This window comes from Phaenicophaeus curvirostris, chromosome 21 (assembly GCF_032191515.1).
Source record: "Phaenicophaeus curvirostris isolate KB17595 chromosome 21, BPBGC_Pcur_1.0, whole genome shotgun sequence".
Classification (NCBI taxonomy): Eukaryota; Metazoa; Chordata; class Aves; order Cuculiformes; family Cuculidae; genus Phaenicophaeus; species Phaenicophaeus curvirostris.
This window is the reverse complement of record NC_091412.1, coordinates 615,744-642,721: the sequence shown is the minus strand read 5'-3', so window position 1 is coordinate 642,721 and position 26,978 is coordinate 615,744. Positions and strand designations below refer to the sequence as shown.

The 26,978-nt window shown below is 59.4% G+C and overlaps 3 protein-coding genes across 7 annotated transcripts; 2 read left to right on the top strand and 1 right to left on the bottom strand.

The window, feature by feature from the left end:
- Window positions 1-1,443: 1,443 nt before the first annotated feature.
- LOC138729622 (claudin-4-like) lies at window positions 1,444-10,007 on the top strand. The gene is made up of 2 exons (XM_069874009.1): window positions 1,444-1,586; window positions 9,223-10,007. Exon 2 carries the CDS (start codon window positions 9,232-9,234, stop codon window positions 9,874-9,876), a length of 645 nt encoding a protein of 214 aa, XP_069730110.1. The 5' UTR covers window positions 1,444-1,586; window positions 9,223-9,231; the 3' UTR covers window positions 9,877-10,007.
- On the top strand, window positions 5,195-6,396 carry CLDN4 (claudin 4). The gene has a single exon (XM_069874011.1). The coding sequence runs from the start codon at window positions 5,655-5,657 to the stop codon at window positions 6,282-6,284; it is 630 nt and encodes a 209-aa protein (XP_069730112.1). The 5' UTR covers window positions 5,195-5,654; the 3' UTR covers window positions 6,285-6,396.
- A 581-nt stretch (window positions 10,008-10,588) lies between the features above and the next one.
- Window positions 10,589-13,907, bottom strand: METTL27 (methyltransferase like 27). 5 transcript variants are annotated; one of them, XM_069873999.1, is made up of 5 exons: window positions 13,790-13,907; window positions 13,584-13,712; window positions 12,416-12,551; window positions 11,523-11,951; window positions 10,589-10,701 (listed from the first exon to the last, which is right to left on the bottom strand). In XM_069873999.1, the coding sequence occupies exons 1-4, from the start codon at window positions 13,901-13,903 to the stop codon at window positions 11,542-11,544; spliced, it is 789 nt and encodes a 262-aa protein (XP_069730100.1). In that variant the 5' UTR covers window positions 13,904-13,907; the 3' UTR covers window positions 10,589-10,701; window positions 11,523-11,541. The 5 variants fall into 5 exon arrangements, with proteins under 5 accessions (XP_069730100.1, XP_069730101.1, XP_069730099.1 ...); XM_069874000.1 differs by adding an exon at window positions 12,245-12,337 and having other exon boundaries at window positions 10,595-11,780; XM_069873998.1 differs by having other exon boundaries at window positions 10,595-11,951.
- Between the last annotated feature and the right edge of the window lie 13,071 nt (window positions 13,908-26,978).

The following is a 26,978-nucleotide window of genomic DNA, read 5'->3' as shown; positions in this document are numbered from 1 at the left end:
GGTAGGTGTGTGGGGCAGGGGGAGACTCCAAGCAAGGCTGTGGGTTACTGGGATGCTCCAGGGAAGGCTGTGGGGCAGGCAGAGTGGAGGATGCCTGGTCAGGACTGTGGGGTCGGGGGAAGGAGCAGTGGGAGACCCTAGGTAGGGCTGTGGGGCAGGGGAAGGGGCAGGGGGGAGAGTTGAGGCAGTGCTGTGGGGCAGGGGATGGAGAGGGTGCCTGAGTCAGGGCTGTGGAGCAGGGAGAACCCTCCATGCAAGTGTGTGGGGCAGGGCAGACCCCAGGCAGGGCCATGGGGCAGGGCAAGGGGCAGAGGGAGACCCCCAGGTAAGAGTTTGGGGCAGGGGGGATGCCCTGGGGCAAAGGCTGAGGAGCAGGAATGGGGTGCGACACCACAGCCCCCGACCCTGCAATCAGTGCCCCACATGCCGCGTCCCCACTCCCTCATTCCAAGTTGTCCAAAGTACAGGCTGCGTGAGGTGCAGCTCGGCCCCGGGCTGCTGCTGCCTGACTCAGGGCCAAGTCAGGGGCAAATCACCGGGGTTTCGGGGTGCATTCTTGTGGCCAGCAAACCAGCTGGCCCATGCGCCCCGAAGAGTGAACAAGGCCAGTGTCCCTGCTGGGGCTCAGGAGCAGCAACATTCCTCCTGCCATGCCTCTCATCCTTCCTGCCATGCCCCCCATCCCTCCTGCCAGGCCCCCCATCCCTTCTGCTGCACATATATCCCCCCTGCTACACCCTCCATCCCTCCTGCCATGCCCCTATCCCTCCGGCTGCACATCTATCCCTCCTGCCATGTCCCCCATCCCTCCTGCCAGGCCCCCCATCCCTCCTGCTGCACATCTATCCCCGCTGCTACACCCTCCATCCCTCCTGCCATGCCCCTCATCCCTCCTGCTCTGCCCCCATCCTCCTTGCTCTGTCCCCATCCCTCCTCCCGCCGTGCCCCACCAGGTGGCTGATGTGCCGTGGGGTGGCAGAAGTTCATCCAGCCCATGAACAGTTTTGGTGTGTCGTGGGGTGGCAGAAGCCTCCCCAGCCAAGAGACCCTCTGCTCTCCCGTGTAGCTGGGAAGGGACGGGGACCTTTGTCTGCAGTGGGGACAAAGCGGGCTGGCCACATGGAGCCACGGGTGGCGTGGGGACGGGTCTGCCCCAGCTCGCCGTGGTGACCCCAGCAGGAGGTCAGACCCAACGGGCACAGGTGCATCACCGCTCTGGTGGCCCCTGCTGTGAGAAGGACACCTGCACCGGTGGGGGGACACCACCACGGGCACCCCTGTGTCCCCAGTGTCCCCAGCATGCCCTGGGGGTGGGGAGCAGAAGGTGACAACAGAAACTGCCCTGGGTGCAGTGGGGCTGCGTCCTGCTCACGTGTGCCCGGGAAGCGGGACAGCGTTTGGGGTGTTCCCTCTCCTTTGTGGTCTCGGTGGTGACGGCATCATTCCCCCCTCGGGGAGCGGGGCCGGGGCGGTGAACGCTGCCTTGACTGCTTATATTTCAGGTGCGGGGCTGCTGGCTCTGCCCCGACCAGGGCACACAGACACCCCTTTGTTGGAACCTCTTCACTGGCAGCGGCGGCGAGCAGGTAGGGCAGCTCGGAGCATCAATGGGGGCTCTGTGTGCCGGCGGGGCGGGGATAGAGCTGGGGGGCAGTGGGGGGCATGGCCGGCGGGACAGGGCAGGGGGCTCGCCTGGGGCCGCTCGCTGCGGAGGGTTGGACTGGATGACCTTCATGGGCCCTTCCAACCCGACCCATTGGATGAGTCCATACTGGGATGCCCTGTGCCTGGGGCATCCCCGCCCGATGGCTTCCGATCGGCTCCCCCGGAGCTTTGCACAGCATCCAAGCATCACCTCGGGGGCATCGCCCATTGCACCCCCATTCCTGAGCCCGGGCCGCCCTCTCCCCTGTCCCTTTGACAACCTCGGCAGCACTTGGGCATGTTTACACTGTTCAGAGCCGCTTGGTGCTCAGCAAATCAAGCAGGGCTTGTATTTTCAGAGCCACTTCAGGGCAAAGGTCCTGTTCCTCGCAGCGGCTCCTGCTGTGCCACGTCCCCCCCGGACCCCAAAGATCCAGATCCTCTCCGGCCGCGCCGATAAGACTGTGCATGAAACAACCTGACTGCACATATTTGACCTGGCTGGGAGGGTTTAATGTTGGACAAAGGCGTTTTTTGGGAACATTCAGTCTCTGGCTCGCTGGGAACTCACCTGTGGCTGCTGGCGGGGTGAGGCTGCCCAGCTCTGGGAGCAGGAGCACTGGATCACTGCTTGCTGGCAACCAGAGATCCTGGGGGGTCATCACTTGCTGGCAAGATGCACCCACCTTTTTGGGACCTTGAGGGAGCCACAGTGGTGAATTTGTGCACGGGTGCTGGGGGATGCGGGGCTGGACCCGTGCTGGGTGTGGGAATGAGGTGGGAATGTGACCTGTCCCCTATGTGGGGATGTACCCCAGCCCTTTGGCAAAGGATCCATGGTCCAAGCTCTTCCCCCCGGGTATGTTCTCTGCCCTGTGTAGGGTCAGAGCAGCGCAGAATTGTTGTGACACCAGATTTAATGCCACTTCTGTGCCCGGGGAGGCATCACTGCCTGGCCACGGGGTGGTGGCATGAACCCCATCCTGATGAAGCAGGGACAAGCGGTGGAGGGCAATTCCTGAATGTGAAGAATTAGTGGCTGATGTGCGGGGATGGGAGTTCTGCCCTTGGCAGCCCCTCTAGTATGCGGTGAAGCAGTGATGGGACCTCGAGTCCCTTCATCCTGCAAATCCCACTGATTTTGGGGCAGGGCACCCATACTGACTGGGTGCTGGGGCAGGTGCTGAGTGGCGAAGGCTTGGGATGGGGCAAGCACCGAGGCTGGGGTGGAGGAGATTCCTGCACAGATCCCATAAGGACATGTTGGAGCGAGTCCAGAGGAGGACACGGAGGTGATCCGAGGTCTGGAGAACCTCCTGTACGAGGACAGGCTGCGAGAGTTGGGGTTGTTCAGCCTGGAGAAGGCTGTGGGGAGACCTGAGAGCAGCTTCCAGTGCTGAAAGGGGCTCCAGGAAAGCTGGGGAGGGGTTCGGGATCAGGGAGTGCAGGGAGAGGATGAGGGGGAATAGTTTTGAGCTGCAAGAGGGGAGATTGAGATGAGATCTTAGGGAGAAATGTTTTGCTGTGAGGGTGAGGTGGCCCTGGCCCAGGTTGCCCAGAGCAGTGGTGGCTGCCCCATCCCTGGAGGGGTTCAAGGCCAGGCAGGATGGGGCTTGGAGCCCCTGATCCAGTGGGAGGTGTCCCTGCCCATAGCAGGGGGTGGGACTGGATGGGCTTTGATGTCCCTCTGACCCAAACAGTTCTAGAATTCTGTGTGCCTGCGCTGTGTCTCCTTGCGGGTTGCACCAGGAGATGCAGGATGCGCCCAGGGCTGTGGGGCTGGTGTCCCTGTGGTGACAGCCCTGAGCAGCACACGCTGGTGCTCCCAGTGGCGCCGTGTTCCAACCCAAGCTGCACCATGACTCTCTGGCTCAGTGGGACTGGGGACAGGGGGATGCTCTGAGGGTCAGCGGTGGCTCTGCCAGTGTCCATCTGGCCAGCAGACCTGGGGACATGGGGCTGGCCGTGCTGGCAGTGCTGGGGGCTGTGGGGAAGTGCACAGGGGCTGTTTCTGGGTGGTAGCCACTAGTTTGCGTATACGTCATGTTCCGTCTTTAATTACAGTAATTGGCTGTCAAGGGCCTGTGCTGGCGCCTGTCGTGGCTCCGAGGGGAGCACGAGCGTCTCGGGCGTTTGATGCTCTGTGTGTGGAGGAGTCCCTGTCCCCACCTTGCCATTTGTACCCAGCTGGAGGCACGTCCCCACATGCCTTGGGCACACAGCCCGTGCGAGGTGTGCGCGCACGTGGGCGCCTGCCTCTCTCCAACCCCAAATCAGCTGGTGGTTACGGCTGGGAGGCCAAAGGCTCGCTCGGCCCTGGGCAGCATCTAGCCCTGGCGGGGCGCTTGGAGCCCCAAAGATTAAAGGGAGTCCCTGACCACAAGGATCTGGCCCCGGGGTTGGCACACTTGTATGCGAGCAATACAACAGGATGGATAGACGGACACAACATTCCAGTGTGGGCGGCTCCTCTGTCACAGGTCAGGCAGGCAGGACCTCCACTTGTCCCCACGGGTCAGGGCCTGTGCTGGGACCTGAGCGTCCCTGAGTGCCTGGGTTCTGCACTGCCTGCTCCCACTGCACCCAGCATCCCCACCCTCACGGCACCATGGGCATGGACAGTCCAGCAGCCCCATCCTCATGGCACTGTGGGCACAGACAGCTCAGCTTGTTGGGTTGTGATGCCTGGGGACATCCCAGCGTGGGCAGCCGCAGCTCCAGCGCCCGTCACCCAGTCAGCACAAGCGTTGGATCCAGTCAGCAACCCCAGCGCTCAGGCAAACCGAGATAATCTCAGCCTTATCTTATCCAGAGACGTGGGATTAGGCTGGGGTGGGGAAGCAGTGCAATGTCCGTCTGTCCAGCCTTGTGCTCTGTCTAGTGCTGCGCCTGTGTGGATGCTGGAAGGGATTCAGAGGGAGCAGGGAGGGGATGTGTGTGTGTGTGGGGGGGGGTTGTGGATTAAAGGAGGAGGGCTTTGGCAGCACACAAATCCTTGGCACCAGCATTGGCACTGGCACTGGTATTGGTATCAGCACCAGTGCTGGTTTTGGCACAGCCTAGCTAGGGGGTAGGGCCAGCTGTGCCAAAACACTGCCCACCCTGTGTGTCCCTGCTGTCCCCACTGTCCCCCCTGTGCCTGGCAGCCTGGTCCCCCCTGGGGTTGTTCTGACCCTGGGCCTCCTCTGCGCTGCAGCTCCATCCCCCAGCCCGGCCAGCAGCGCTGGCAGCACGGCTGGATTCAGGGCTGCCGTGTGAACACCATCTTGGTGCTGGAGCACAAGGTGGGGTGAATTTTGGGGTCTGTGCCCCCTCCTACCCCGGCAGCACTGTCTCTCCCCCACAGGCAGCTGCTCCAACCAGTTTGTGGGTCTGGGAGGCGACACCTCCTGCCTGAGGCCTGGTAGAGGGCTGGGAAGCGCTGGTACTGACGCCAAGGAACAAACAAACTGCTTGTGTCCTGCCGGGCACGGAGCCCAACAGAGGGGCAGGGACAGCCTGCTGCTCCCTGGCACGGGATCGCAGCGGGACAGCGTCTGTCTGGGCTTATGCAGGAACAGCCGTCCTGTGAGCTGGGGGGAAACTGAGGCACGGAATCATGAAGGGACACCATCCGGGTGATGGAGCTATTGGTGCTGGCAGTGATAGCAGAGGCATCCTGGTGCCTGGACACTGGCTCTGTCCTTTCAGCATCACACGCTGAGCCTTGACAGCTGCCCTTGGCATCTCCTGCCCGGGGGCAGTGGTGGACGCACTCCTGCACCTGGGTGGCCTGATCCCAGTCCTCAAATCCTCCTCCGTGGGAGCAGCTGGGAAATGAAATGTCTTTTTGCTTCGGGGAGAAATGCAAGAAGAGGAATCCCGGGAAACTGGTTTTACCCCTCCACCCGGTACCAGCGGCAGGACGGCGGCAGTGATGCTCCTCCCTTGGCGAAGGCTTATAACGTGGCCATGGTCCCGGCGGCCAGCACTGCGCTGCGGGAGGTGAGCAGGGGTGTCGGCAGCGAGCGATGGCCTCCATGGGGCTGCAGGTGTTGGGCATCGCCCTCTCTGTCATCGGCTGGTTGGCCTCCATCCTCTGCTGCGCGTTGCCCATGTGGCGGGAGACAGCCTTTGTCGGCAACAACATCGTGGTGGCCCAGATCATCTGGGAAGGGCTGTGGATGAACTGCGTGGTGCAGAGCACGGGGCAGATGCAGTGCAAAGTCTACGACTCCCTGCTGGCCCTGCCGCAGGACCTGCAAGCCGCCCGCGCCATGGTGGTGGTGGCCATCATCTTGGCCATCCTGGGCACCCTGCTCGCTGTCGCTGGTGGCAAGTGCACCAACTGCGTGGAGGACGACACCGCCAAAGCCAGAGTCATGATTGTCTCCGGCATCATCTTCATTATTGCTGGCATCCTCGTCCTCGTTCCCATCTCCTGGTCGGCCAACAGCATCATCCGGGACTTCTACAACCCGATGGTCACAGAGTCCCAGAAGCGGGACCTGGGGTCGTCGCTCTACGTGGGCTGGGCGGCCGCGGCGCTCCTGCTACTGGGAGGGGGGATCCTCTGCTGCTCCTGCCCCCCCCGGGGCGAGAAGCCCTACGCTGCCAAGTTCACGGCTGCTCGCTCGCTGCCAGCCAGCAACTACGTCTGAGGAGCCACTGCACCCTCCTGGACCCCCGCAGCCCCACCAGGGAGCCAGGACCTCGCGGGGCCCCCTGACCTACAGATCCTCATGGCCAGGCTGGGGCTGGCTGGGTGCAGGGACAGGGGAGGCCGACGGGGTTGTGGGGGGATGGGGGGGGCGGTGCGAAGGAGGCAGACAGAGCTGCCTTTGTTCACTGAGGGATTGAAGCTGGTTCTTTAATCTCGGTTGGGAGACAGGGAGATCCTGTCCTGGCTGCCCCCTGCATCTGGGGTCCCACTCCCGCTGCAGCAGCCAGGTGCGGCATCTTCTCTCCGAGATCCCCCCATCCTCCCTCGGAGCATCTCTGGCGCCTGGTATCGGGGTGTGCCCGCGGCGACACAGCTCCCGGCGCTCCTAGAGCCCGTCCCATGGGTGGCACAGGGCGCTCGCCCAGTAACACCCCCAGGACGCGTCCTTTGGAGAGGATGACAGTATCGGTGGGGACAACAAACCTGTCCCACGTGGCCATGGGGATGCGGTGGTTCTGCAAACCCTGGCAGGATTGTGAGGGCCAGCGAGGGCTCTCACCTGCTTGTCCCCACATTTTTGACTTTGACCTACTTTCGGGCCTCGGAGCGGCCGTGCAGACATGTGATTTCTCGTGGCAGCTCCCCAAGATGGGGACATCATTAACCTGGGATGGGAAGGCAGTGGCTGGGCTGGGCGAACCAGTCGGGATGCAGGGAGCAGAGCAGGGCTGTGCCTCTCCTGGACCCAACCCTGTCCCGTTGTGCAGCCAGAGCCGTGGCCCCCTCGCCACCCCGGGTTGTGGGCAGGGAGGCTCGTGGTGCCCCCAGCTGTGCTGCATCCATCCCCACATCGCAGCCTCCCCGCATTAAACGGCAGCCGCTCGGACCCTGCTGTGCTTTGTTTTCTTTGCCTTCTCCAGCACCTGCATTCGGTGGGCCGGCCCAGAGCTCCTGCGGCCCCCATCCTGCTGAGATCCCCCAGATCTGCTCTCCAGAACCTCCTGCCGTCCCATCTGCCCTGTGACCCTTGCTCCAGCCCCGGCATTACCCACACTCCCCTCGCTGGGCCTCTCTGGGTTCCTCAGGGGCTGACAACAGGTGCCAGGTGTGGTGTTGGGACTGTCCCGCACCCACCCTGGTACGAGCTCCCCACCTCAGCAGGAAGAAGGTGACCTGCGTGGTGAGGGCCTGTTGAGGTGCATTGGCCCCAGGGCCACCCAGCATCCCCGGCTGGGATCACCCTGGGGCCGGCGTGGGCAGCGCTGCCTGTTTTGCCTATCTCGGTTCCGGCACAGCAAGCTGTGTCTGAGCGCAGCCAGCTCTACGCCGGCTTGCGACATCCTGCCCTTGTGCCTCGGGGAGCCGGTGCCTCATGTGAGTCTGGGGGCTTGAGGGCTCCCAGCTCCCCCATCCCTTCCCCCAGGAGTGCAAATGTTGGGAAATGCTCCTGCAGGCCTGTGGTGCTGCTGGCCAGGTGGGAACGGGAACATGATGCTCCGGTGAGCATCCTTGGGGGATCTGTGGGGCCACCACTCATCCTCACTACAGGTGTGTTTGAGCATCTCTGGTGGTCCGTGTCCTGCTGGCTAGGGAAGAGATGGAATGGTTTCACATCACCCTGGCCTCCTGAGAGGCTGGTGGCCCTTTGCAGAGAGAGACACTTTGTTTTTGTCTCAAAGGAGCTTTCACGAAGCAGAGGAGGCAAAGTCCCAGTGCTGGGCATTCCTCAGGATGCCAGGGTGCTGGGGAAGGAGTAGAGATGCAAATGGGGAAGAAGAGGTTGGAGAAACTGAAACCAGGGCCAGGGAAAGGACGGTGAAACTGCAGCACCGCAGGGTGTGCTGGGCACAGCCGATACCTGCCAGCCTCTTAAGGCTCATAAAAACTCAGCCAGTCCCAGCTGCCAAGCACAGGCACGAGCACCCATGGGTGCACTCTGCCCCATGGCAGCAAAGGGGCTTGGCTCGGCGTGGGGCAGAGCAGCCATTTGGGCTGAGCCTAGGGCCACGTGTGACCACAGAGGAGATGTTTGCCTGTGCCCCTCAGCTTGGTCACCCCTCCAATAGCAGTGATGCTGGCCATGACCCCAGGCTCGGTAGTCCCCCTGCCACTGGTTGCCCTCTCGGTGCTGCTCCTGGGAGTAAAGGATGAGTGGGTATCACTGAAAGTGCTGAGCACCATGGCGGGATCGCAGGCAAACCCAAGCTCTGAGCCAGTACCCAGAGAGGAAATCCTGGGTCCAAAGGGTGCTGCGGTGCAGCTGCCGAGGGCGAAGCAGAAGTGGCCCTTGAGCAGGAGCAGCAGCAGCTGGTGCCGTGGCAAGGACAGGGGCTGCCTCGCCCGTCTGTGCCCCCAGTGTGATGCTCGGGTCAGTGGGGCAGGGCGTGGGGTGGGTGCTGTGGGGTTAGCATGGGGCAGGGGTCCTGTGCTTTGGATCATGCTGGGATGGGCGCAGCAAGCCCCTCGTCTGGCTCCCCACAAGCTATCACCCCCCAATCCCTCATCACGCTCTGCCCAGTTGGGATGGGGCTGGGAGCAGCCCTAAGCCGTGGGGCACTGGGGGGGTAACGTGACACACAGAGCTCCTGCACCTTGGCCTCCTCGGGACCTGGGTGTTCATGGCCATAAGTGACCCTGTGCTGTCCTGCAGGAATGCCTTGTGCCACACATGTCCCCATGCTGTCCTGCACCAATATCCCATGCCGTGTGCATCCTCATGCCACACATATCCTCATGCCATCCTACAGCAATGCCCCACGCCACGCATGTCCCCGTGCTGTCCTGCAGGAACGAATGCCCCGTGCCACACGTGTCCCTGTGCCATCCCGCAGCCTCTCCCATCCAGCCAGTGAACAGGATGCACCCAGCATGAAGGTCACTGTGTTCCACAAGCCCCTTGGCCCCATGTCCATGACGGTTGTGCCCTGTCCCCACAGGTGCTACCAATGGCGACGATGACGATGCAGCTGGGTGGGCTGGTACTGGCCATGCTGGGCTGGCTGGGCTCCATCCTCACCTGTGCGCTGCCCATGTGGAAGGTGACGGCCTTCATCGGCTCCAACATCGTGGTGGCCCAGGTCTTCTGGGAAGGGCTGTGGATGAACTGTGTGTACGAGAGCACGGGACAGATGCAGTGCAAGGCCTACGACTCCCTGCTGGAGCTCACCTCTGACCTGCAAGCTGCCCGTGCCTTGGTGGTCACCTCCATCTTCGTGTCCTTCTTCGCTTTCCTCACTGCCATGTCAGGCGCCGACTGCACCCGCTGCATGGATGATGAAGGCACCAAGACCAGGGTCTCCGTCGTGGCAGGTGTCGTTTTTGTCATGGCCAGCATCATGACGCTCATCCCTGTCTCCTGGTCTGCTCACAGCATCGTCAGCAACTTCTACAACCCCATGGTGCCCGAGGCCCTCAAAAGGGAGCTGGGAGCTGCCCTCTACATCGGCTGGGCCTCCAGTGCCCTCCAGCTCCTTGGCGGGGGCATCCTGTGCTACGCGGGACCCTCGTCCCAGCAGGACCCCTACCCCAAGAAGTACCAAGCGGTGAAAACCTGTGGCCCGATGAACTACCCCATGAAAGATTATGTGTGAGTCACCCCCGGGCATTGCCACCGTCCCTGTCCTGCCCGTCACTGTGTCAGTTGTGTCCCTGTGCCCTTCCCAGCGCACCGAGGCTGCGCTCACCGTGGTCTATAAACACCTTGGTGCCACCAAGACTGCCTTGGCTCATTGTGATGGAGCGTGGGGAGGTGGGGATGGTGACATGTCCCATGGGGGTCATGCCCTGCCCGGCTGCTGCCAGCTTGGGGGATGCTGACCCAGTGCCTGATGTGTCCCCAACGAGGATGCGGTGGGGGTCACAGAATCATAAAATCACTTGGTTGGAAAAGATCTTTGAGATCATCAAGATCAAGAGTCCAGTCGAGGTCGTCCATGGCACTCCCCAACGCATCCCCAAGCAGGGAAACTGAGGCAGGGAGAACGTGCCAAGAGGTGCAAGGGGGGATACCCTGCTCCCAGAGTTCTTCTGAGCCCACCAGTGGTGGGAGGGGAGCCCAGAGCGAGGCCAAATTCCCCCTCCCCAAGTCCTGGCTGCCCCCTCCTGCACATCCCAAGGGTCCCCGGCCTTACCATGGCAGGAACAACACATGGCAGGCAAAGCAGGCATGGGGTTTATTACAGAGCCAAGAGTGGGATGGGAGCAGCCACAGCCCCCAGCTGCCCAGGGGACAATGGTGGGGAAAACGGGGGGAGTAGGGAGCGGGGCAGCTCCTACGATGGGTGCAGGCACTCCAAGTCCTGGGGGGAGCAACATCGAAGAATGGCAAGAGTGATGCGGGGGGCGAGGGCGGGAGATGTGGGATGTGGAGGACACAAGGACAAGGACAGACACCACCTCCTGCCTGGGATGAGCACCTGAGGAGGGGAAGGAACCCGTGGGAACAGGAGGAGCAGGAACAGGCGTGGGGGAAGAGAAGAGGAAATATCCCAGCCTGAGATTTGGATAAAAACCTTCCCAAGGTGGAGGCGGGTGGAGGCAGCATAGCTGGGGGCTGGGGGAACAGGCAGAGCCGGCAGCACCGCGAGGCTCCTGGGTGGGGAGCAACCACTGGCTCCTCAAGTCCCTTCCAGCCTCATTTCCCACCCTGACCATGAACCTGTAGGAAAATGAGATTGGTATGGGATGAAAGGAGGATGTGATGCTCAGAAAGCTTCTCCAGCTGGGCGTCACCTTGGCAGAGCTGCTCCTGGTTGGGACATGGGGGGTCTCCTGCACCTCAGGGGGCACTGGGTTGGCTACTGGGGAGGACCAGGATGGGAGAGCACAGGACATGGTGATGCGGATCCACCTCCAGTGGTCCCCAGGTGAAGACCGTGGGGGTTTGGGAAGGTGAAGACGGATGTAGATTTTTAACTGAGGGCTGAGAGGTGGACATGGTGGGGGGGAAGGCACCCCAGAGAGGAGATAGCTGTGAAGAGCCAGGTGAGCCTGCGAGACACCGTGGGGAAGATAAAGTTGTGGGGGACAGTACCAGAATGTCACAGCTTACAGTAGCACCCAGAAGACCCCAGTGAAACCAGGGGACAGTCCCTATGCTGAGGAGCAGACAACGCCCACATGGACCTCGAGGGGAAAGAGCCAGTGACATTCTGCCTCTGATTGTTTCCCACAAACCTGGTGTCCCCCAGCTCCAGGAGGAATGGCTGGGCTGGTTTCCAAGGGGCCAAGCACTCACCCCACCCTTCGCAGAGCTCTCAGCTCTCGGGGAGCGGAGGAACGGGGCATTTCCGATAGAGGTAGACCACCCCGGAGATATAGCCGGTGCCCTGGATGCTCTCTTCCTCTGAAGTGGCCCTCTCCCAGCGCTCCTCCTCCTGTGCCAGCACCTTCTCCCAGGCTCCCTGATTCTCCAGCCGCTCCAGCGTGGCCTCCAGCTTTGCTTTGTACCGCAGGTTGGAGGGGTTGCTCCGCGTCGTCATGCACAGGAGGCCTCCTGCCAGAAAGGATGGGGCCACCCATGGCAAGTGTCCGTGCTGGGGACAGTGTGCCCTGGAAAAGTCAAGGGCAGGGCAGGGGATGGGGCAGGGGACAGGGCCAACAGACAGGGGACGAGGACAGCAGGCAGGGACCAGGACAGGTGATGGGCAGGGGACAGGGTAGGGTACTGGGCGGTGGATGAGGCAGGGGGTGGGATGGGACCAGTGATGGGGCAGGGGAGGAGGTGAGGGGGCAGGGGATGGGGCAGGGGATGGGGAGGGCAGGAAGCAAGCAGGCAGGGGAAGGGGCAGAGGGGACAGGGCCAGTGGGCAGGGGATGGGGCAATTGGGCAGGGAATGGGGCACACGATGGGGCAGAGCAGGGGATGCGACAAGGGACAGGATGAGTCAGGCCAGTGGGGCAGTGGTCAGAGCCAACCCCATCCCGCTCCCCCGGTGCCCGCCGGGCGCAGCCGCTCACCGGGCCGGGTGACGCGCAGCAGCTCAGTGACGGCCGCGCTGGGCACCTGCCCCTCGCCCAGAGCCCCCACCACGATGACCACATCGTAGTGCCCTGCGGGGACACGCAGTGTCACTGGGACCCTCTCCAGCCTCCCCCGCCCCAAGCCCCTGGTCCTGGTGCCACCGGTACCTGTGGGCACGGGCAGCGGCTCTGAGCCCAGGATGCAGCGCCACAGCTCCCGGTACAGCCTTGAGGCCCGAGCCCGACACAGCATCTCTGCACTGCCGTCCACACCGTCCAGCCAACTGAACCCGTGCCGCTGCAGCTGCAGGATGGGGCACACTCGGTACTGGGTACTGGGCTCTGGGACCGCTTCCACCCCGACAAGGACCCAGCTTGTTCATAGAATCATAGAATCACTAGGTTGGAAAGGACCCACTGGATCATTGAGTCCAGTGTTTGATAGGAATGGTTGGACTCGATGATCCGGTGGGTCTCTTCCAACCTGGTTATTCTATGATTCTATGAACTGTTCCCATCAATCACTACACCATGTCCCTCAGCACCTCATCCACCCATCCCTTAAATCCCTCCAGGGAAGGTGACTCAACTCCCTGGGCAGCCTCTGCCAGTGCCCAATGACCCTTTCTCTGAAAAATTTTTCCCTGATACCCAGTCTGAACCTCCCCTGGCGGAGCTTGATGCCCTTTCCCCTTGTCCTGTCCCCTGTCACTTGGGAGAAGAGCCCAGCTCCCTCCTCTCCACAACCTCCTTTCAGGTAGTTGTAGAGAGCAATGAGGTCTCCCCTCAGCCTCCTCTTCTCCAGGCTAAACACCCCCAGCTCTCTCAGCCATTCCTCTTGTTCTCCAGCCCCTTCCCCAGCTTCGTTGCTCTTCCCTGGACTCACTCCAGAGCCTCAACATCCTTCTTGTGGTGAGGGGCCCAGAACTGAACACAGGATTCGAGGAGCGGTCTCACCAGTGCTGAGTCCAGAGGGAGAAGAACCTCCCTGGACCTGCTGGTCACGCCGTTTCTGATCCAAGCCAAGATGCCATTGGCCTTCTTGGCCACCTGGGCCACTGCTGGCTCATGTTCAGTCGCTGTCAACCAACACCCCCAGGTCCTTCTCCTCCAGGCAGTTTCCAGCCAGACTTCTCCCAGTCTGTAGCTGCTCAGGGTTGTTGTGCCCCAAGTGCAGGACCCCGCATTTGGCCTTGTTGAACCTCATCCCGTTGGTCTCAGCCCAGCGGTCCAGCCCGTTCAGATCCCTTTGGAGCCTCCCGACCCTCCGGCAGATCCACGCTTCCCCCTGACCGCCCGAGCTCCGGTCGCCCCCCCCCCGGGTCTCCCCCGGTACCTCCCTCGCCACCAGCCCGGTGCCACAGCCCACGTCGAGCACTCTGGCGGCGCCGGGCGGCCCTCTCACTGCGGCGGCCAGCGCGGAGGCGGCCAGCGCCGGCGCCCGGTACTGCAGCGCGGCCACGTCCTGCGGGGACACGGAGCTCAGCGGCGGCGGCGGCGGCGGGGTGGGGGCGGCCCCGTTGCCGACCCCGTGCCCAGCACCTCCTCGTAGCGGGCGGCCCACTCGTCGTACAGACGGAGCAGCTCGGGCAGCGCCGCCGCGCCGTGCACCGCCGACACCCGCTCCCGCAGCGCCGGGGGCAGCGGCGCCGCCATGCCGGCTCCGGCCCGCGCGACCCCGCTTCCCGCTCTCCTCGCCCCCATTGGCTCCGTCCTGCACCGGCTCCCTCCTCCTCCTTTCCTCCTTCCCACCCCCCCCCCCCCCTCCTCCCCTCAACGCACTTGGTCGCGCCCAGCTCAGCGCGAGCCATCCCGGAGCGGGGCGAAAGCGCTGAGCTGGGCGCGACCAAGTGCGGCGGAGAGGAGGGGGACGGGAAGGGGCCAGTGCGCCCGGAGGCTGCACCAAGCGGATCATCGAGTCCAACCATCCCATCAGTCACTAAACCGTGACCCTCAGCGCCTCGTCCACCCGCCCCTAAACCCCTTCAAGGAAGGTGACTCAACCCCCTCCCTGGGCAGCCTCTGCCAGGGACCAATGACCCTTTCTGTGAAATATTTTTTTCTGATGCCCAGCCTGACCCTCCCCTGGGGGAGCTTGAGGCCATTCCCTCTCGTCCTGTCCCCTGTCCCTTGGGAGAAGAGCCCAGGTCCCTCCTCTCCACAACCTCCTTTCAGGGAGTTGGAGGGAGCAATGAGGTCTCCCCTTGGCCTCCTCTTCCAGCATTGGAAGTCACTCACTCAATGAGTATGTGCTGTGCTGGGTGTGACTCTTACCTTCTGCTACACCAAATCTGATGTCCACAGTGAAGGATGTAGGAGAAGCTTTGGCTTGTGAGACCATCCTCAACTGTTGAGATCACTTGGCTTCTGGCTTTTTCCAGAAGTGAAGCAGACAAATCCATCCGCTAATGAATGATAGGAAGAAAATGAGGGTGCTCTGAAGGAGCTGGTGGCTCTCATCACCTCCTGCTCTGCTTGGCACCTTGGGCAGATTCATGGAGCATGTCCAGAGAAGGGCAAAGAAGCTGGGGAAGGGTCTGGAGAACAAGTCTTATGAGGAGTGGCTGAGGGAACTGGGGGAATTTAGTCTGGAGAAGAGGAGGCTGAGGGGAGACTGGCAGACCTCGTCGCTTTTCACAGCAACCAGAAGAGGGGTTGTGGTGAGGTGGGTTCTGGTCTCTTCTCACAAGGAACAAGCAATAGGATGAGAGGAAATGGCCTCAAGTTGTGCCAGGGGAGGTTTAGGTTGGATACCAGGAACAATTCCTTCACTGCCAGAGTGATGAAGCACTGGCAGAGGCTGCCCAGGGCAGTGAGGGAGTCTCAATCCGTGGAAAGGTTCAAAAAACATATGGATGTGGGACTTCGGGATATGGTTTTGCAGGCATGGTGGGCGTTGGCTGATGGTTGGACTGGATGAGCTTAGAGGGCTTTTCCAGCCTTAATGATTCCATGGTGCTATGATGCTCTTCTGTTGCCCCTGCATCCTCCTGGACACCAGCCTGGCTTCTTTGCCTCCACTTAGGTGCTCTGGGTGGGACTGGCTTTGCCCATGGTCTCATGTGTGGCATGTCCTGTGGTCACATGTGGGGCTGGCTTGTATCCTTGGTCACGCGTGGGGCTGGACGTGTCCATGGTCACACGTGGGGCTGGACGTGTCCCGTGCTCACCTGTGGGGGTGGCTGTGCCCTGTGGTCATGAGTGGCGCTGGCCGTGCCCCTTGGTCATGCGTGGTCCTGGCCGTGTCCCTGGCCGGGCAGTGGTGGCTGGGGGCCTCGAGAGGGAGCCCTCCACCCACGCTCGGCCACCACCGGCACCCTATGACATCCCTGAGGGTCCCTCGGGGTTGGCAGGGGTGGTGTGAGATGGGGTCAGACTCCAGGAGGGAGCATGGGGGCTGCAGTCCTGCCACAGCTCCAGCCACCGGACATGGGCATCTTGTCCCCTCTTGCAGCCACCGGCGTGGGTCCAATCTTGTCCCCAAGCTCTGCACCTCCTTCATGACCACCAGACGTGTTTTGGGCTGGGGTTCTCATGGTGGCTTTTGTGCTCCCAGTGTGGTTGGGACTCAAAGAGTTGTGGTCAATGATCCATGTCGCGGTGGAGACCAGTGATGAGTGACGTTCTGCAGGGGTCAGAACTGAGACCAGTCCTGTTTAAAATCTTAGTCATGCACTTGGACAGTGGGATTGAGGGCAGCCTCAGCCAGTTTGCTGATGACATCAGAGTGGCACAGTGGAGACACCGGAGGGAAGGGATGTATCCAGAGGGACCTGGACAGACTGGAGAAGTTGGGATCATGTGAACCTCATAAAGTTCATCCAGGCCAAGGCCAAGGTCTTGCTCCTGGATTAGGGCAACTGCAAGTACAATTAACAGGATGGACAGAGAATGGATTCAGAGAAGCCTTGAAGAGAAGGTCTTGGGGTCACCCACAGAAGTTGTGGCTGCCCCATCCCTGGAAGTGCTCAAGAACAGGTTGAATGGGGCTTGGAACAACAGGATCCAGTGGGAGGTGTCCCTGCCAATGGCAGGGCGTTGGAACTGGATGGGCTTTAGGGTTCCTTCCAACCCAACTCAACCCAACCCATTCCATGATTATGTGGTTTCCACCGCTAATGAAGCCTGACCTTCATTTACAAGAGGAACCCAAGGCAGGGTGCACCACCAGCATCCCCTGCTCTTGCTCAGCCACTCCAGGCTGGGTTGCACCTTACCTAGGCCTTGATCTGCCTGGATCCTGTCGCAGATCGGTGGGGCTGTTTCAGTCACCACCGTCCTGGTGCTTGCTGCTCTGCTACCCCGCGCACAGCTGTGCAAACAGCTTCGCCCTGCAGCACAATGTCTTTGAGCTGGCTTGGACTCAGTGTCCACCAGCCAGAGTATGGACCAGAGCTAGTGCCAGCACCAGAAGACCCAGCCTGTCCCCAAGGATGCTGCAGGACCCCCACAAGAGGTCGCAGCAGGTTGTGCCACATTGGAGCTTCCCTGTGGCTGGTGCTGAGGGTAGACTTTGTCCTAGCATGTGGCCTGGCTCTGGAGGGCTCCTGGCTTGAGCATGTGCCGTCCTGCTGCCATGGTGCAGTCCTTGGGGTGCTGTCCTTGTCCCCTGCCCAGGAACAGGGGGTCTGTCTGTGCCTTGGCTTCATGGGGTGCATTGCTTCATCCTGCTGGGACCTTGGAGCTGGGCCAGATCAGTGCAGCTGCTGTGGTGGGGAGTCCACATCATCCCTCAGTGGGGAGGGTAGGGAATCATCATAGAAACATGGAATGGTTTGGGTGGGAAGTGACCTTAAAGTTCATCTAATTCTAATGCACCTGCCATGGACATGGACACCCTCCCACTGGATCAGGGTGTTCAAAGCCCCATCCAACCAGGCCTTGAACTCCTCCAGTCATGGGGCAGGCACCACTTCTCTGGGCAACCTGGGCCAGTGCCAGCCAGGTGGGACCTGGAGAGCCTCCATGGGGAGGCAGAGACAGGCAGGAGGGTGCATCCCCCTGTGGATGAGCATGCAGCGGACAGGAGGATGGGCAGGGTGACTGGTGGGGTGACACGCATCAGCACTGCGGCGGGCTGGGATGAATCCGTGTTTGCATGCTTGAAGGACTCAGCATTTTCTCTTCCCATGTCCAAATGTGGTCAGAGTCCATCAGCCCTGAAATGTCCAGTCATTCCATAAACCCAGCCTTCTGTTGTGCAGGGAGAAGTGGATTTTACCCCTTAACACACGCAACTCGGCAGGATGAGCACCCCTGGCTTGCTGGGCTCCTGCCTGACTTCTCAGTTTGTAAATCCCAGCATTGCAGCGATTGATGGCAGCCAGGGCTACTGTCCCAGAACCATCTGCACCGACCCCAATAGCCGTGTGGCTCAGGACCAGGTAGCAAGAAGAAGCTGAGATATAAATTATCCTGGCATGGCACAGAACTTGCTAGGGATCAGCCCGGTGGGGCAGGCAGGCAGACTCGAGGAGCAGCTCACGCAGCTGATTCATGCTGTTTGCATGGCTGGGAAGGGTTGTCCTCCCACCAGTGAGCCACTGTACCCATGCCACATGTTCCCTAGCTGTGACCTGCACCCTGCAGTGCTCTAATCACGGCTGCTCCACAAGGAGCGCACAGCAGGACTTCCCCAGCATGCGGAGAATGCCCTCTGGTCATTGTGCTCCTGCCTCACCTGCACCCCCCAATACATCCCTCCTGCACCCCAGTGCACAATGCTCCAGCCTCCTGCACCCCCAGTGCACAATGCTCCATCCCTACTGCACCCCAGCACACAGCACTTCCACCTCAGTTTGTCATGGGAACATGATGCTCCTGCACATTTGCCATTCTCCTTTCTCTTCCTCCCTACCTCCAATGCCAGGAGATCTGCTTGCAGCACAGACTCTTCCTCCTGCGGCTCTCACCAGAGCTCCTGCTGCTCAGCTCAACCTCCTCCTCACCACACACCCCCAAATCCTCAGGGCCATGGTTCTCACTCCCATGCCTGCCCCAACTGTACTTTCCCGCTTCTCCCTTGCTCCTTCTCGTCCCCATTGCTCTCTGCTTTCTTCCCTTGACCAGGAACTTACACTTCCCACCCTGGCCATGTCCAGCACTCCTTGAGTGCCTGCTCCTCAGCTCAGCTCCTACACAAACCTTGCCTGCTCTGTCACACCCCATTACACCCCGTACACATTTCTCCTCCCTTGCAGCCCTTCCTGCAGCCACATGCCCCATGCTGCCACCTCCCTGTTCCCAGGCCCATAGCATTGTTAACACCTTGCAGACCTCAGCCCCATGGCTCAGTGTCCCCCATGGGATAGCACTCTCGTGACTTGGTGTCCCTTGCCAGGTGCACCCCAGCAGCTCCCCATACCCACCTGAACACGAGCATCCCATCTCCAAGATCCCTGTGACTCCCCTGGTTTGTCCACATCTTTTGGGAAGTGGCTGCCACCATCTGGGAAGCAGCAGGGATGTGTTGGATGGGATCCAGGGCTGGAAGCTGGAGTCAGTGAAGTTCATCTCCGTAATAAGGTGCAAACTTTCACTGGAGCAGGAATTAATGAGTAGCTTAGTGGTTGTAAATAAACAATTTCTTGTGACTTGTACAAGATGACTCAATGCTCTCGGTGACTCTGGGTGTAGCCCAAGCAGCCATTGTGGTGAGCTGTAGACCTTATCTGTTGAAGTCCATCTTGATGATCCTAAAGCACTTCTGTCTGCACACTTGATGAGGTCAAACCAGCTCCACTCTGTCTGCACTTGGACTTACGTGGCATTTGGGCATCTGAATATCAACAGGCAGTTTGTAGTTCCTCCTGCCTGCACTCAACTCCATAGATACTCAGGAAGGAGGATGGGCTGCTGCACAGAGCTACCCCTGTCTATTTTATCCTTAGGCTTTTGCATCATGCCCTGGATCCCAGGCATTCCTTTCTCATGGGCATCTGTGAATTCCAGCTATGCTCCCCTTTGGTAGAAGGGATGGAAGACCCCTTTGTAGCTTCATCCCCTGCCCATCCTGCCCAAACTGTGGAGTTCTCTATGGGAGTGGAGACAAACCAGTATTGTTTTATTTGGTTGAGCTGAACATGGGCTGAGCTTTGCCAATTCCATCTGGAACCAATCACCAGACAGGGACCATGTGACACATTCAGTGAAAGACGGAGAAAGGAATGGCTTTGAGTCTGTGTGGACCAGCAGAGAGCAATGGACTGAGAATCACAGAATCATGGCATGGTTTGGGCCAGAAGGGACCTCTAAGCCCATCCAATTCCACCCCTGCCATGGGCAGGGACACCTCCCACTGGATCAGGGGCTCCAAGCCCCATCCAACCTGGCCTTGAACCCCTCCAGGGATGGGGCAGCCACCACTGCTCTGGGCAACCTGGGTCATGGCCTCCCCACCCTCACAGCAAAACATTCCTCCTTAAGATCTCACCTCAGTCTCCCCTCTTGCAGCTGAAATTCTCGTTGTATCCCTACACTCCCTGATCCAGAGCCCCTCCCCAGCTTTCCTGGAGCTTCCTTCAGTACTGGCAGCTGCTCTAATATCTCCCCGCAGCCTTCTCTTCTCCAGGCTGAACAACCCCAAGTCTCCCAGCCTGTCCTCATAAGGAACTCTCCAGCCCTTGCATCATCTCTGTGGTCCACTCTGGACTGGTTCCAACAGCTCCATGTCCTCCCTGTGCTGAGGACTCCAGAACTGGACGCAGGGCTCCACGAGAGGTCTCGCCTGAGCAGAGCAGAGGGGCAGAATCCCCACGCTTGCCCTGCTGGTCCCACCTCTTTGGATGCAGCCCAGGACACGGTCAGCAAAAGTGAAAATAGTTTGGGTAATGGTGAACATGGACTGAGAGTTCCTCCATCCTAGAGCTCGATGACATGTTCTGTGGTTGAAACAATGTCAACCAAGCACTCCTGGCTTTGAAGTCTTGCCCTGCCTTTGCTGGAGGATTTGATCTCTGGAGGATTTTGACACAGGATTGCATCTTTGGATTTCCTGGCATGAGTTGCTTGTCTGAATGCTCTCCAGCCCATATTGATCCAAATGACCTGGTTAGGCAGTCTTGTGGTGGGTCTATCCTAACTCACAGTAGCAGCTGGAAGATGTGCAATTAATGTCTTGGAAAAGGAAGGACTGAGAGCAGTGAAACGAAGCCTATGGACTAAGAGCTGCTATGTAATAACTCCTGAGAAGCATGTGTGAGGGAGGACACCGCAGGGCAGCTGCCTGGTCCTGCAGAAACAGCTTTGGGAGAGTAAGTTCAGACGGAGTCTGGGAATCCAGGAAAATGGAAACCTTGGCAATTATCTCCAGAACAAGGAGGAGGCACCCAGACAGCAGAAACAGCATTAACTCATTAGAGACAGGGTAACATGAGTGCACGTGCAGATGCAGCTTGACCTGCTGGAGGTCGCTGATGTGTTTCTAAGGGTCCACAGGGAAGGTGGATCTGGTCGCAGCAGTCCTGGGAAGGTGTGACAATGACTGGCTCTGGAATGGCTGTTTAGGCGTTGGGTGGGGAGCTCAGCCAGCGTCCTCCTGGTGGGGCCCAGGGCTCTGCCTGGAGTGGGCTGGAGGGCTGGGTGAAGGGCATTCAGGTAAACATCGAGTTTTCTAAAGCCCAATGATGGATTTTTTTGTGTCATGGTCCTTCGAACCCTGGTTGAAAAAAAATCTTGTCTGTGGATTATCTTTGAGAACAAATAAATGAGGATCTCACATGGTTTCAGAGGGTGGGTTCAGCTCGAGTTCATAGAAGAAAAATCCCCCAGGGATTAGCACATAAAAAAGGCTCAGCTCTGGCTCAGGAGGTCCACGAGCTGCAAAATGCTGTAAGCTGGGAAAATACTTGAGGATGTGTCACCCTGTGTGCGTCCTGGGTTTCTGCTGTTCACTTCTGCCAGTGGTGATGGACGAGGATGCATGGTGCTTTGTGGTGACTGCAACCCCCTTTCGGCGTGGGGAGAAGGCAAGGAATCTCCTGCAGCAAGTGCAAAGGCAGGTGGAAAAGGCCCATGCTCGATCCCTGCCTGCTGGAGGGTGTTGGATGCTGTTTCACAGTGGTCAGCAGGGAGCATGGATCACCCGGGACTGTTCTATCAGTGTGCAAATGCATTTCTCAAAGAGCAATCCTCAACACCTTGAAGTGAAGACCATATGTCCTTAGCTGGTAGGACGAGGATTTAGAGGCAGCAGTGAAGTCCCAGTGTTGGAGGAGACTTCTGTGCCCAGAGCCCTAGGATGGTCTCTCCAGGTTCATCCTATCCCTGCTCCTGGGGGTTGATCACTTGTCATCACATGCTTGGCCAAGAGAGGGACAGCCATTCTCTCCCAGACTGAGTCACATTCACGTCTGCTCTCCTCTGGAGCTGTCCTGCCATGAGGCTGAGGCTGGAAGGACCCTCATTGGTGCCACAGCCAGGCGACCATCACCATGTCCTGTCCGCAGGCAGCAACTCTCTGGCTAGCATGGTGAATCTTGGAGGGGAATGTCTCCTCTGGGCTTCACCCTGGGGTGTCCAGGATGGACAGCAGAGCTCACTGTGCTGGATGTGAGACAGAAAGGACAGCAGAGGAAGATAGAAGAGGCCTCAGGAGGTCCCTAATCCAACCTCCTACTATTGCCACCGCCAGAGACCAGCCTGATGCCTGGTCCCATGCTGGGGCTTGGTGGGCAGCACCCTCTCAGCACGAGAGCAGCGACCTGCTCCAGGGCAGTGTCCCTGGCTGGGACGGGAGGAAGCACAAGGGGTCTGCAGCTCCTGCTTTGGACCTCTCTCCTACAGTCCTGTGAGCTAGAGAAATCTGATCTCTTCCTGGGCTGTGGGTCAGCAGATAAACCTGGTGTGGTGGGTGGGAGTCTGAGCCTGCCCCCTCGGTGGGAACGTGGTTGGGCTCTGTGGACTTGCTTGCAGCCCGCTGGAGAGCTGGGTTTCACTGCTGGGAGGATGGAGCTCAGTGCTTCACCTCAGGACACCTTGCGTATGCTGGGTGCTCACCACCAGCTCCCAGAGTGTTGGCCAAGCATAGGGGTCATCACCGTGACCCCCGGCTTGCATCTTCAGGCACGCAGGTACACACACAGCCCTGGATGCTTGCATGCTGTGTGCAGCACGGATGCTCTGGGTGATGCCAGATCTTCTATGTTTCTTGGCTCCTGGTCCCCTGGCCATCTTGCCAGGTATGTAACCATCCCAGCTATTTCCTGCTGTACTGAAAAAAAACCAATTAAAAAATACAACCCGTCCCCCTGTTTGATATAAATACTCACAGCCGCTGCCCAGGTCCCTGGCTGGATGAGCAGCATTGCAGACGGATTGCGTCGTGCGGCAGCGCAGCCAGCACCCCCATGCCCTGCTTGTTCCCTTTGGCAAGGGGAGCAAAAGGGGCTGCCACGGTCATGGCCTGGACCCAGCTCCCATCTCAGCTGGAATGATTTATGGGCTGCCCTCCTCCTCCTGACAAGCACATCCTGGGACCGTGTACTCCTGTAGCGAGAGGGGAGCTCGTGGCCACCTGGGGCCGATGGTGCCCGTAGAGCCACCCTGAGGCTGAGAGGCAGCCTCCTACCCACCCTGGGAGCCTGGGGAATCGGGTCGATAAGGCACCCTCATCCTCAATAGAGAAGAGAAGGATGGAGAAGGGGAGGCTGAGGGGAGACCTTATCACCATCTACAACTTCATGAAAGGAGGTTTTAGAGAGGTGGGTATTGGTCTTTTCACCCAAGTGATAGGTGATAGTACGAGAGGGAATGGCCTCAAGTTGTGCCAGGGGAGGTCCAGATTGGACATCAGGAAAATCTGAAAGAGTTATCAAGCACTGAACAGGGTACCCAAGGAGGTGGTGGAGTCCCTATCCCTGGAGATATTTAAAAGACAGGTGGGTGGAGTGCTTAGGGGTATGATTTAGTACTGGATAGGAACAGTTGGACTTGATGATCTCAAAGGTCTTTTCCAACCTAGGGATTCTATGACTCTATAACTTATTTTCCCAGGGACTACTTTATGCTTCCTGTGCCACAATGAGAGCACCAGGGGTCCAACATCCCAGGATTACACCCTGTAATCCCAAATGTGCAGCCCCCCTTGCTGCCCTGTTTCCAGGCTGGTGGGATGGATGCTTCCCAGCCCAGAAAGCTGCCCAGTTCAGGAAGCCACCACCGATGCATGGCTCTCTGCAGGGATCCGGTGTCCTAGGATGGGGGGACAGGCTGTTCAGGGGTGCACACTGCTCCAGGACCCTTGCTATGTGGGTGCTGCGCTGGGTGTGGGGCGGGTGGGCATGAATGCTTGGTCCTGAGAGGTTTCATAAGAGCCTAAAAATGCCAGCAAGGCACATCTCAGGGCAGTGCAGCCACAGCAGGTGCTCTGCTTCTCTCAGAGCAAAGTCACTGAGGGGCTTTGCTGTCCCTGGGCTTATCACCTGGTTGCCCATGGGTGATATGGGATGAGGCACGGCCACAGAAGCAGGACTGTAGCAGAGGGTGAGCACTGGGGACCTGCTGGACACTGGGGTTGCTGGCATTTTGAGCTCTCTGATGGGGCTTTGGCTGAGGCAGCTGGTTTCCCCACAGCCCTGCCCAACCTCCCTCCCAGTGTGAGGCAATGGGAAGGCTCGAGCTCCAGACTGCATCCCAGAGTGCTTTGAGGTTGAAGCCAGGGTGAAGGACAGGGTCTCTCCTCCCTGTCACTCCAGCTCCTGCCCTGCCGGCCCCCCACCGCTTGCCTCCTTGCTCCCTGTCAGCGACCTGGCTCTGCCCTGCCTGGCCCTCAGCCTTCTGTTTGTGTGAAAAACAGAGCAGCAATTTTTGCAGTTATGGGGTGCAACCTGGAGCAGAACTTTGCCTCAGGTCACCAACCATGGCCTGGGAAGCACCAGGGATGTGTTTTGTCAGGGCTCTGACCCCACAACTGTAGCTGGTTAGGCAAAAAGAATTCCAGCTGTTAAGAAAATAAATGACCAATAAAATGGTCCTGGGCACCATGGCCCTGCCATGTGTGGGGTGTCAGACCCCTCTTTTCCCCACCGTGGGGGCAGTGGGCATAACCCTCAGGGTGCAGTGGGACGTTCCCCAAGCTGGCAGTGCCCTGCAGAGCTGCAACACAATGACCAACCCCACAAAAACATCCCTGGGTGCCAGCGGTCCCATCTGACCGTGGCCCTGACCCCCTGCCCTGCTGAGGTGAGCTCTCTGGGGCGGTGCCTGACAGTGCCCGGGGCTGTGTGCATGTGGTCTTGTGTTCCTTTGTCTGCCCTTGTCCCTTCACAAGCCATGGTTGGAATTCCAGTTTCATTATAATTACTCTTTATCTTTCCGCCAGTGTCTGGTTTCACTCACGCTTTGGGTTGCTGTCTGCCATGAATGGACGCCTCCCTCAGCAAGAGCTGTTCCAAATCTTTCCCTGTCTCTGCCCTTTTCAACTTCCCGTGCTGCCCCCACAGACCTCAGGGCTCTCCTCGGCCCTGCGCCCAAAGACCCTGCGCTGCAGCCAGGGCGAAGCAGCCCGGGACGCACGGCACCTGCAAACCTGGACCCAACATGAGGGCACGTGCTCCTACCAGCACCTGTCCCCTCAGCTCTCTTGGCCCTGAGCCTGGCTGGGGTGAGGTAGCAGGACCGTGGGGGTGAGGAGGAGGACAGAAGATGTAGAGAAAGGGTGCGGGGGGCTGCGCCCTTCCCTGCCCCATGTGGTCTGGGAGCCTTGGTTTGCTGGGGTGCAGCAGGAGAACCAGCAGTGATGGGGACCGGTTGCAAAGTGGGGAATCATAATGAGATGATCCCCATGAAGGTGGTCAAACAGGGGAGTGAGGGTTGGTGGGACATCTACTCTTGGACGTATTTGGGACTTGACTGGATATGGCCCCAGCCAACCTGATCCCATGGGAGATGCTGTTCTGGCGAGCGGGGGGCTGGGCTGGTCTCCTCCACGGGACCCTTCCAACCTCGGTTACCCAGTTGTTTCCTGATATCATAGCGGACAAGGATAACCCCCCAGTGAGGAGACAGTCATTCCCGAAGGCACTGAGAGATGGCACCACTGAGTCAAAGAAGGGGCAAACCATGAAGGAGGTTTGCAGAAAAGAGGTGAAGAAGTTCAGGATGGCAGATGCTCTCCAAGTGTGCCCCAGGAACATGGTCTTGATTCTAAGCTCCAGTCTGTTTGCTGCAGCCTGAAGTTAAAGCTGATTTTTGCAGCATACCTGTCTGGGATGTGATGCTGCTCCTGGCTCCAGCACCAGGATGGTCCTAACCCACCAGCATTGTTGTGCTGGTGGAGCTGCACATCCTCCCCTGGGTACCAGTATGGGTTGTGATGTGCTGCTCCCACACACGCACCTGGGAGTGCAAACCCACACTTTTGGGGCGAGCCTGCTTCCCTGTCATGGTGCAAACTTGCCTTTCCTTACTGCCCTCTGCAGGCTTCAGGATCACTTTCCACAGTTCATTTTCCTGAACCTCCTTCCCCCATGGAGCAGCTGTGGGATCCCAAGGGTCAAGGGCTTTGCTTCTCTGAGCAACAGCAGTCCAGCCCCTATGGTCCTGGTGTTGCTGGCACTCAGGAATGGACCCTGCACCCCACCTAGGGTGGCTGGAGGCCACAGAAGCCAGGACAAAGCCCTGTGCCTTCAGGCAGGTGCTGGCCCCATGTGCTGGGCCAGTGCTGGTGTGACGCTGCTCAGGACACAGGGATGCGTGTGGGTGCTAATCTTTGAGGCCATCAGAGCAGGCACCAAACCAAAAACCCAGCTCTAATTGGCCTCATCCAGTAATTTTTCCTGACAAAACAATTAAGTTTCTCAGGCGAGAGATGTTCTTTGCAAACAGTTCATGCCAGATGCTTTAGCTTTTTTTGTTCCCTGTGGTATTTAAGGCTCTTTTCCTAATACTCACTCATTATTTTATGAGGCACAGACTGGTTCTGCCTGCCCTTTTGAAGCTGAGTCTCACACTCATGTTCGTTTGTTGTCTCAGGGCTTCCCTAGCTCCGTGTGAGAGGGGGTTGTAATTATTTAAAATAAACGTTCTTGATGTGCAAAGGGCTGGGCCCTGCGAGACAGGGCAGGGAGCGGGATGGGCTCCAGCCCTCCCAGGCCTGTGAGTGCTGAGCGGGACTGAGCTCAAAGCTGGAAAAACTTGCAAGACCACATCGCAGTGCAGGCCCCCAGCCAGCAGGAACCTGGCTCGCTAGCTGGCTTGTCAAGGGGACGGAGTGGAGGGAAAACACAAGCTGAGGGCAGCTGCAGGCAGTGTGGAGGGGCTTGTGGTGCCCGCAGCCTTTCTGCTTTCAATCCCCACTCACCTCTGGAAAACATAAGGTGGAGGCGCTGCTGATGGTACCATCGCCTCACCTGGATGTTCTACCACTCCAGTCCATTCCTCATTTTCCTGATGTTGGCTTTTAGTGGGTTCAGTCTGCCTATTTTGAGCAGTCCCTCCTCCGTTTTCCCAGCCGGGGTGAGGCTGCGCTAACATGTGTTGGCATCTTGATGAGGCGATAATCTCGGTGCAGCCAACACCTGCCCTTCCCAGAGCCCTTCTCCCCCCAGTGCTTGCACTCCATGCGCATGCACACCCCATTCTCACCTATCTCAGCGCTGCTGTTCCTCTTCCTAGGGAAGGGAGGGGGCAGCTTTAGGGAATGGCACCCCAGGGGGTGCAGCCCTGGTACCTTTCACCCCAGGAAAGGATGCAGATTCTTCTGGCTCGTGGAAGCAGGATGTTAGCAGAGCAA